At 43.4% G+C, this 10,848-nt stretch overlaps 1 protein-coding gene across 2 annotated transcripts; it reads left to right on the top strand.

Moving 5' to 3' along the window:
* Nucleotides 1–773: 773 nt before the first annotated feature.
* On the top strand, nt 774–7,153 carry LOC142767412 (uncharacterized). 2 transcript variants are annotated; one of them, XM_075869008.1, is made up of 8 exons: nt 796–976; nt 1,888–2,017; nt 2,147–2,322; nt 2,780–2,839; nt 2,911–2,970; nt 3,036–3,140; nt 3,196–3,309; nt 3,607–7,153. In XM_075869008.1, the coding sequence occupies exons 2-8, from the start codon at nt 1,902–1,904 to the stop codon at nt 5,766–5,768; spliced, it is 2,793 nt and encodes a 930-aa protein (XP_075725123.1). In that variant the 5' UTR covers nt 796–976; nt 1,888–1,901; the 3' UTR covers nt 5,769–7,153. The 2 variants fall into 2 exon arrangements, with proteins under 2 accessions (XP_075725124.1, XP_075725123.1); XM_075869009.1 differs by having other exon boundaries at nt 774–976; nt 3,036–3,309; nt 3,607–3,641.
* The last annotated feature ends 3,695 nt before the right edge of the window (nt 7,154–10,848 follow it).

The following is a 10,848-nucleotide window of genomic DNA, read 5'->3' as shown; positions in this document are numbered from 1 at the left end:
GCTGTGATAGGTAAAGGTTTGTGACACTTGTTATTGCTTTTCCGTAAAGTCAAGCTGTGTGAGGCCTCATGTGTGTGCGGGCTGAAATATGCTACGCGTTTGACTCTTCGCTAAATGTGGACGTGAACAGTGAATCAAGTAACACAACGCTGAACTAAAAAAGTGTGGACAGAAGAATAGCTGAAGCTGTATCGGGAAAATGGTGGAAAGCCTTCTTCTTTATTCCTTTCTTTTTTCTTTCTTTCTTTCTTTCATTTTTTCTTTCTTACTTTCTTACTTTCTTTTTTCGCATTGTGTAACGTTTTTTTAACTGCTCCTTCGTGCCGAGAATTGCACATTTATCAATGTGCTTATATAGAAGCGCAGCACTTGAGTGGATAATTTCAACAACAATGGTCAACCTTTCGTGCCCATGTGAAAATTAATACGACCTCAATAAGAAGCTTGATTGCCAATCAGAAACTGCTGATCACAGAGAAGCTTACAATTGAGAAATCATCAATTTTAGAAAAACAGCCAGCACAAATATGCGCAATTAACCAGTGCCTATTTGTAGGCCATGTTTTACCCACCAGCGCCAGCGGGATGGTGTTTTTCTGCTCATAGTACAGTCATAGAGAAAGAAGAAGACAAGAGCGGACACTCCGCGAAACCTGGCCTCAGGAAGTGCGTCACGACTACGTAACGAACTAGTGCTCCCACCACACGTCAGAGGGCGCAAGCGCAAAAAAAAACACAGTTATAATCAATGCAACAGAATTTTTTTCACAAATTAATAATTACACGCCCAAATTTGGTATGTTCTTTATACATAAAAACGATTTATTCAACACACCTTACGCGATTATTTTTCTTCAGCCGTACTGTCATAAACACCATCTATCCAGCGACAAGCCCATGCATGACTGACAGCGAGACGCTTTCGTCGCTTTCGTCAACGTCGGCTGCGTCGGCGTTTTCAAGCGTGAGATAACAGGTGAGGCACGTTTTCAAGCGAAGCTTGTTGAATGACATGTTGTTGGTCTTGTTGGGTCATTTTTTCAGAAAACGGTTACGCCTGCGCGAAAAAGACACCATGCAACAAACATAGAAAGATGCACACACACACGTTGCGCTTCGTGTGTGCGAGTTTGTTTCTTACGTGGCGTGTCATTCACGCAGTTGTAACCTTTTTCTGAAGCTTGTAAGGACTGGGAGGTTCGCTAAAAAGAAAGTTTGTGGCTCTATGCGGCGGTTAGACGGGAACATTGTGCAACGTATGCAGTATAGAAAAGGCGGCACGGCGTCAAGCCGAGGCGACGCGTGCTGCGTCTGCCACGGACGCGAGCGTCTGTGCGCTGAGCATAGCTGGGCAGCTAGGTCGTAGGCTCGGTGCAAAATATTGAGAAGCGTTTGTTGGGCCTCGCATGCTTCACGACGCATTTCCCGAAGGCTCGGAACACGAATAATTCTTGGTGTGCCGGAGGCAAATCTGGACTAGCCAAGTGGCCATCATCTTCGTTTCTTCGCTAGCCTTGTGCCACTAGTGCAAGCTGCCCACAAATTTTTTTGACGTTTCCAATATAATTTTACCGCACAAATTTCAACTACGATTTTTCTTCCCAATGTACTGCTGATACTGCGTACGCACGAAGGTGTTCTAATGTTCCCAGGCCGCGATACCATTGCATTACAAGGGATAGCGGCCTGGAAACTTCTGAAGATCTTTGTTCGTGGTCTTGACGTATATCTTTGTAAGTCAGAGTTTTATGGGTCAGAGATGTATCACTGGTTTTGTATTGTGCATCGATTAGCTAATCATTCAAAGGGGTTTGCTGGTACACTTATGACGTGCACATATCTTTTTTGTAATTTGACAGCGAAGCATCCACTTACTAACATTTTCAGACCGCGCTGACGCCATGCCGTCCGGCGGTCCAAGCTACGGCAGCTACTGCTGTGTATCGTGGTGCTTCAACAATGGCAGAACCCACAAGAAGCCTGGGACGAGTTTCTTCCGCGTACCACGGGACGGCAGGTGTGTTAAAGCTTTTGTATGGTTTGCATGTCTGTAGGCTTACTGTTCGTACTTGCTAAGTGAGGGTAACAATAAAAAATCACTATTCAAGCACTTCCCCTTTCAGCTGATAGTTCATTGCCAATGCAGGATGAAAGCATGGATGCAGTATGCTGGACGCGATGATCTCCTGAGTAAGCCGGCCAGCCTATTGTACGCAACGTACAGGGTTTGTAGCGACCATTTTACTGCTCAAAGTTTCATGGACCCTGGGCACACAAGGCTTACAAGAATGGCTGTTCCCAGTGTGCAACCAGCTGCACCATGTAAGTGATTGACTGAAACTCAAATATGTGCAATAGCAGCCACTTGTATTGAATCAGTGGCGACAGTTAACCGTGAAGATCTCTGTAGCCGATAGAGAAACCTCACTACAGAAGTAACACTTGGAAAGTCTTAAGTTCTGTGAATTGTGGGCTATTACCTTCCTAACAGCAGCTTTACATTTCTGTCATTTTTTGATGCTCTGGACCTGCGCAACTTGTTTTGAAAGACTTTAAAGGGCTATTTCACGTTATCTTCAAGCCTGAGTGCACATGTACGTATACCTTTCATCAGTGAAAGCTGCCACTGTTGATAATTCCAAAAATCACAAATTACTTGTTTCCTAGTTGGTGCCGTCTCTTTTCTTCCACGTTCGACCAATTTATGCGTTTGAAAGAGCTGTTTAAGCTTCCCCATGCTACAAGCTTTGTAACTTGTACCAACTGCACATATATGCAGGTTCTCTGAGCGTCGCTTCAAGTAGTGACTGTGACATGGCTGCAGAAGCTGCACTGCAAGGTGCGGATGAGCTTCAGTTTGTGTTATTATAAGCCTCTTACTGACACATTGTCGTAATTTCATCTCTTCAGGACCTGCGGTAGAGGCTTCAGAAAGCGGCTCCCACACATTGAGGTGCCCCGATGAACAGGGTGCGTTCAGTGTCGCGATTTCTTTTTTTTTTTACCCAAATTGACTGTTGACCAAACCTCTGCAGGTGGCAGCTCCCTTGTAGCTGGTGAAAGAATTTCTGATGATTTCGTCTTGCCGGAGAAAACCTTAACCAGTCGTTCAGCTGTCACAAAAGGAACTTGTGTGGCCGGTAAGTTGTATGTTCACTTCAACACCAGAGTGGATTGATATAGAGACTTCCGCAGGCCGCTCGCAAGATTGTTCCGACAGCATTGTCCGAGGCACTGAACAAGCTTCACAAGACCCTCCAGAAGACGTCTCCGCCAACAGCTCCACGCCTGAGTGCCTTAGAGAAAATGGTGACTATGCTTTTATTGCAGCAGTTTTTAATGTGCTATTTTATGTTTAGGACATTCTGAGGAAACTATCCTCAAAAGGACACTACGTGTGCACTTACAAAATGTAAGGGTGGGCTCTCAGTGATTTTCATTTTTTTTTGTGCATTGTCAACATTGTGAATGGTTTGTTTTTAGGTAGTGGAATCGAAAACTTTGTACCACAGAAAGTTTCAGACCTTGGGTCTGAAAGAGCGAGGAAAGTGCTCGTATGGGATTAGTTGTTCTTCGCTTTTACATCAATTTTTTTGTTTATTGCAGTGCGTTCCTGTGTGCCAGCGACAATGTCTCCATCAATGAAGTACAAGCAAACCATTAAACATCTGCAAGCCAAAGTAGCAGCACAGCGGAAAACTATCAAAAGACTGCAGAGACAGCCTCACCAAGCACCGTCATCGACTACGAAGGCCCTTGAAGTTATCCGACCGCACGTCACCGAGGAGGTTTTTAAACTTCTTTCTGCACATGTTCGCTTGAGGCCCAAATGCAAGGGCAAGCGGTTTCCCGTGTGGTTCAAGAAATTCGCTCTTCACTTAAACTTCCGAGGTCCGCGAGCATACCGATTTCTGGCTCCGTATTTTTCTTTGCCCTCCCGGCGTTCATTAAGGAGGTGGCTAGCTAATGTAAAGATGACTCCAGGCATAATTCCAGGAATCCTTTCTTCCATTGCAACAAATACTCAAGCTTGGAATGAACGGGACCGAGTGTGCGCTTTAGTTTTCGACGAAATAGCACTCAAAAAGAATTTGTACTATGATGCTTCAAGAGACGTTGTCCAGGGTTTTACAGATGATGGCACTCATCGCACTTCAACCATCGCTGATCGAGCACTGGTTTTTCTTCTTGTTGGTGTTTCGAGAAAGTGGGTTCAACCGGTTGCTTTTACTATAGGGCACACATCAACACCATCATCTGTTATGCATAACTTGCTGGTGTCACTCATTTTGGAGCTTAGGAGCATTATTATTGCAGTGAAAGCAGTCATTTGTGACCAGGGCAGTTCAAATGTAAGTCTCGCTAACCAACTAAAAGTGACTGTAGCAAAGCCTTTTTTTGAAGTTAATGGTGAGCGGGTATATTACATTTTTGATGTTCCGCATTTAATTAAAACAACGCGCAATAATGTCCAAGCACACAAGTTATACATTGGGGATGACATCGTTAACTGGTCGCACATTGTAAGCCTTTACCAATCCTCACATGAGTTGCGGTTGCGATTGGCTCCAAAGTTGACTGAACGGCACGTTCATCAGAAACCTTTTTCTAATATGAAGGTCAGCAGAGCAACTCAGGTCTTCAGTGCATCAGTTTCGATTGCTATCACGGCAATGGTGTATGCGAAGGTGCTGCCTGCCTCGGCCATCACTACAGCTCAATTTTGTGATCGTATGGACAGGATTTTCGATGCCTTGAACAGCTCGAGTAAAAAAAGAACTTCGCAAAAGCTGCGGCATGCAATCATGAAAAATGATTCAGAGCTGATTGACTTCCTCCGAGGCCAGCTTCCCTGGATTGCATCATGGCAGTTTGTTGGCAGACGTCAACCACAAACCATCGTAGGTTGGCAAATTACAATTCAGGCAATTTGTCAACTATGGGACGACCTCTCCAAAAATTACAATTTTGAATACCTGTTAACACGCAGGCTTCAACAGGATCCTCTGGAGAACATATTTGGCCACATTAGGCAAAAACAGGGTTGCAACACCAACCCCAATGTAGCACAATTTATTTGTGGCCTGAAGCACATCTGCATAAGAAAACTCTTCAAGCTGTCAGAATACGGAAATGTCGAGGATGATGAATGTGACCTCCTCCAGGAACAGCTGTCGCCATTCTCCCTCACCAGTGCGTCTCTTGTGGATAATGAGGAGTGTGCACAGCCACAGCCTGACGACTTTCCCGCTCTAGACGATCTCTCTGAACTTGCGACAAACATTCACTCCCATATTATCGATGACTCCGCTGCATATTATGTAGCTGGTTTTCTCATCAAACACTTCCTTCGGAATGCATGTGACGGTTGCAGTTGCCCACAGTTACTGAAAGACGACAGTGAGACGCTTAAGGGTACCCACCAGTATTTCACAATGCTCAAAGCATACCACGTCCCCAGCAAACTTTTTGGGAATCTCACTGTGCCATCAGAAGCAGCTTTTGCATACGTACAACAACTTGAATCTCGCTTTCTTGCCATAATTGAGGCCACTGCACATCACCTGAAAGTGTGCGATGTTTTGTATCACCATCTGTCAAGTGTTGGCGATTTTCATTTCTGCTCTGCTGGGTGTCGCGCTAAGTTTCTGAAAATGTTTTGCCGGGTTCGTTTATGTTGGCATGTGCGTTTTGTGAACCGAAACTTAGACAGGGTTAGGTTCCAGTCTTCAATCTCGGGCATGCAGCTTGACAAGTTCAAAGGTTAGCAATTAGCGGCGGGTTTACACTAAAGTATTGGAGTTGAGCCGAATCCTGCAATAGCTTTGTTATGTTATTACTTCGTTACAGCAGACTTCATTATGGTCTTATATGCTTATATTCAGTTCAACTGGACTAACCACTCCTTCGTTGCATTCATTGTTTTGGTTACCCGCTATGAGGAGTACAAACACTGTGTATTCGCTCGAAGTGATTTGCATAACCTTAAAAAGAATGTTGGGCATCCTGTCTGTATTTTTTGTAGCAAATACGGGCGAACTGTACACTTTACTGTGGGTCGCTTGGTCACTGTGTATGCTTTATCTCTCCAGCTCAAGTAATATATCGATAACAAAACCGCTTGTTGAAATGTCTTCGAGCGGGTAAGGAACACAGTATGAAGTGGGCACGGTTCATGTTATCACGCTTTTCGTATTTTAGCTTCTCATCAACCTCCTCATCTTGCCCATCAAAATTTTCAAAAGAATACCCAAACTTGTAGTGTTTGATGGGGCTGCGGACGCTGCCATTTTATTTTTATATAGCTTGTGAGTGATAACGTACGATGTAGAGCCTTTGTGAAAAATAATGAGCCAAAGTGGTTTCCTTCTGCTATTTATTAGCCCTGTAATACCGCTCTCGTAGCACCAATTAAAGTCCACAATTCTGGATAAAGTGATGACTACAATCTATTTTAGCTCGCAAGCGTCACAGCAACACCCAAACGCAAATCACTTGGGATCTTAAGTTTTTGATGAAGGCGACGCATAACAAAAGCCACAAGACCTGCCAGTGTTGTAGCATAAAGTTTGTCTTTCACGTAGTGAGCAAGCTGCAAAGCCCTACCTTTCTGAGGACAAGCAGGCATCAAGTCTGCTTTTTTTCATTTTGGACTAGCTGTTCTTAAGCACAGCCAGCACACTGCACCTTTGCCTTTCTGTTATATTGTGTCGTGTGGTTTCTGTGCGCTCTTTTTTTCTATGCATTATTTCAGTTAAGCCCAGGCGTGATTCGCGACTTCATTGCTGTGTATATGTCACTTCTTCCTTCTTCATCAGCATTGTGCGCTATGTTTTTGCCATAGATCCTTAGTTACCCACTGGCCCGGTGTGTCATACTTCACCAGTTTCTCGGCTTCTGCCAACTCTAGCGATGTGTGCGTTGTCTGTGTTCTCTATGTATTTGTTACAATATTTGTTACAATTTATTTGTAAGGCGAGATGCATTTGTTGTCTACCTTTGTCATATTGTGCTTTTTATATTCTCATACTCTACCTTGCCTTTGAATAAAACATTGCGGATGCTCTGTTTCTTTGACTGATATATACATTGATCACTTGTTCCAAAAGAAAAACACAAGCGCGATGAATAAAACGATAGTGAATTATCATTACCTGCATCTCTTTTTTTTATAACTTAATCAAAATAAAAATTACGTCACGACCGATTCGCACGAACCACTGAACAAAACAAAACAGGGAATCGCTAAATCAAAACGACCTACAAAAACTATCCATTTGGGCGATGAATAGTGGTCTGAAATTATGAACTTACGACATAGCCAAACGTCGGTTATGCAAAGTAATTCAAAAGTTGCGCCAGTGAAACCGAAACCGGAAGCGCAAGCCACTTGCTCTCATCAACCACTAGGTGTGCTAGAGTCGATTGGGCCGCTGGGGTCTACGGGAGTGTCCACTCTTCACCTTTTTTATTTCTCTATGGTACAGTAGCAAATCCTCTAAAATCGAGATTCAAGCTCTCTGATGGGGACATTTTCCTCAGAGTAGCCACGGGACGGCTTTAAGCCCTCCCATAGTAAAATACCGAGTACTCTTAATCGTTAACCAATTTTTCTAAACACAATTTTTTCTCAACACAACTTGTGATCATTCGTTTGCTTGGTCGACCAGGACAGCTCTAAGATTTCCCATAGTTATTTACTCCCTATTGTAAATCTTCGAACATATATTTTAGACACTCGCTCCCTCGATGATGGATTTCAGCTCCCCCATAGTAGAGTACTAAGTGCTCTGAATCATTAACCACTTTTCCTAAACACATGATGCGAAAATCTGTGAGGTGCGAAAGTTTCACTGAGAGACCCGTGAGAATCTAAATCAGATAGCGTTTCTTGGCATCTCTGAGGACGCACACAACGTGGCTTTAAGCAGGACGAATTTCGCAATGCGAAGAAAAAAAAGAAGAAACAAATAAAGATGAGTGAGAGCAATTGTGTTTTACTGACGTCAAAATAGAGAATATCCTCGTGGATCTATCAGTAGACGCAGCAAACAATTTTTTCTGATATATGAGGTGACAGGGCGTGGTAGTATATCCGCCGATTAGCTCTGTTAATTCATACCTTGTTCTGTCAAGGTATCTGCGTACAACGAAGCTAAAAAAACGGACGACTTGTTTTCATACAATTGTATTTCACGTAGAGGTTCACGTAACAGTTTACATTGCTGGTGAAGGTATTATATTTTGCTTGCTTGATAACGTAAGATTAAAAAGAAGGGTACTTCTTTTTGCACAAGAAACACAAATAAACATAATAATAATGTGTAATGATCTTTGTCGCAGTCTTCAAACGGTAATGTTGTTCTCACACATCTAAGTTGCACAGATTTACTACTGAAACATACCTTATTTTTTTAAATTACAGTACATATATGGCGTTAAAGGACATATAGAGAAGAGTGGCCGGAGAAAATTGCTAATCTAGAAGGCAAAAACTAATTAAGGCAGCTTATGAATATGAATGCCAAGCGTGGCGGAAGTACGGGGCTTGGATGCATTATTTTGTTTCTTTTCGCTTTTCTCGAACTTTCCTCTTGCATTTCTTTGCTGTTATCCCTGCCAGTTTTCATGTGTTTTCAGTGACGATGCAAGCAAGATGAGATCACGCGTAGTATCTGTGACGTCAAAACGATTGCAGCGCTGGCCTCGTTGCAGTGGAGGTCCTCGCGGCCAATATCTCACTTGCTTCATGTTTCGCTTTTTACACGTGGATGGCGTTTTTTTTACTGACACTAGAAATGGTCAAACTTTATATTATCATCATTGGCACTCGAAGAGCAAGAGGAAAAGATGCATTAGAACTATCATCATGCCGCTCGGAGAACAAGAGAAGGAAACTTCAGTTAGGCGAAGCGCGAGCTGAGTATGCGACAGCTGATTACGCTGTACATGGTTTATGCTTGCGTTACGTCAAGTGACAACGACAGCAGCCCTCCCCTGCCTTACATGCTCCGCACTTAACGAACGCTAGCAAAGTTTGAACGTGCGCTGACGGAAAGTGCTCTTGCAAGGGCCGGAACACACGCGCAGCTCAAACATGAGCCGCAGAGATAGACAGGTAGAGTAAATAATGATTGTATTGATTGCTGGTGTTTGGCGTTCCAAAACTGTCACATAAATGTGAGAGACATGTGTAGAAGAGGGCTCTAGAAGTTTAGACCACCTGGGGAAATTTAGCGTGGACCCGAATCTGAGCACATGGGACTACAGCATTTCCGCCTCCATCGAGAATGCATCTACCGAAGCCGGGATTTGATCCCGCGACCTGTGGGTCAGCAGCCGACTGCCTTAGCCACTAGACCACCGGCGCAGGATTTAATAAGAGTTTCATATCGGTGGCAAAGTGGGCTTGTTGGTAGACACACAGGTATTTCAAACAGCGCAACGACAGGACACAGAATAGAGCACAAAACGCCAGCCTGTGTTGTGTGGTCTATTCGGAATCCCGCGTTCGCGCTCTTCGAAATAAATAACAGCTCTGCTGTTCGAACTACAGTGATTGGGTCGTTCATACTGGTAGCCGTGTCTTTTCAGCAGCGGAGCTGTTTAAGCTTTTCTCGCAGCTGTGTCGCGTTAAGAAAAAACTATGCGGCACAATTACTAGGCTGGTGTCAGGCACGGGCTCTCTTTGTCCACTCCTTCAGCTTTCGCATCACCCCAGGAACACGTGCACCGATTTGTATGACGTGGAATGCAATAAAACTGATGGGTGAGAAAGCAAGCGCAGAGAGAGAGAGAGAGAGAGAGAGAGAAAGAGAGAGAGAACGTAAGGGAACGAAACGAGAAACAAATAGGTGACATGGCTCAGGTGGCCTTTTACGCATGCGTTGCCGTTTGCTGTGTGGTTCCATATAGTTTTTGCAACGCCGCAGATGCAGTGCTGTCAGTAGAGCTAATGACATTTCTGTGAAAGCACACACACATAAAAAGTTAACAGAAAGTATAACAACATGTAACAATAACAGTACTCAAACAAAATTTTAGTACGATATGGTACAAACAAACAGGTACGAAAGGCGTAATACACATGTCACGATCTCGCCACAATGAAAACAAAGCCCCATTATCCCTATAGTTTCCTACCTCTTCAGGAGTTTCATTCTACTCTCTAATTGTTGTTTAAAAGAAGGTGTGGGCAAAACAAGTGGTTTTGTAATAGTAGTTTAGTTTCTTCTACTGTCATTCCGTTGAGTGTTATGCTGTTGCTAATAGGCATTTCTACTTATCCATTCCTGGTTGGTTATAATATAAGTCATGCAAAATTTCTGATCAAAGTCTCCGTCTTCGAGGATGTAGAGTTTGCCAGACTATTGTTGTCTTCATTTCAGCTATATTTGCGAATGGGTCATGATTATATCGTGATCAATCGGGCTGCCTGATTTTCAAACTTTTCAATTGTTTCCGCAAGATAATTTTGAGCCACGTTCCCGATAAGACAAGCATGATCAAGCATTAACCTTACATGTAAGATGTAAAGGGTCTCCTTTACCTTTATTGTGGCACAATGCAAGTATCGGCCAATAAAAAAAAACCTCTATCTTGTAGCCTTTAAGACCATTCGTTCTATGTCTGTTTCAATGCGATCAATACGTTAAATTCTCAAGTATTTACACTCTGATACTTCTTTGACTGCTCCTACATTGGCACTGTATGTGTACTGAGCTTCTGGAAATCTTTTTGCAAAGCTGACGTGGTTCTACTTCGAGATACTTGTGTGCATTCTCCATGTAAAGCACCAACGTGTTGCTGCAGCGTTTAGGTTCTTTAATTGTATTGATTCGGCGTCCA

Source organism: Rhipicephalus microplus, chromosome 7 (assembly GCF_043290135.1).
Source record: "Rhipicephalus microplus isolate Deutch F79 chromosome 7, USDA_Rmic, whole genome shotgun sequence".
Lineage (NCBI taxonomy): Eukaryota > Metazoa > Arthropoda > Arachnida > Ixodida > Ixodidae > Rhipicephalus > Rhipicephalus microplus.
The sequence above is the reverse complement of the archived record's forward strand: the minus strand, read 5'-3'. Positions and strand labels throughout refer to the sequence as shown.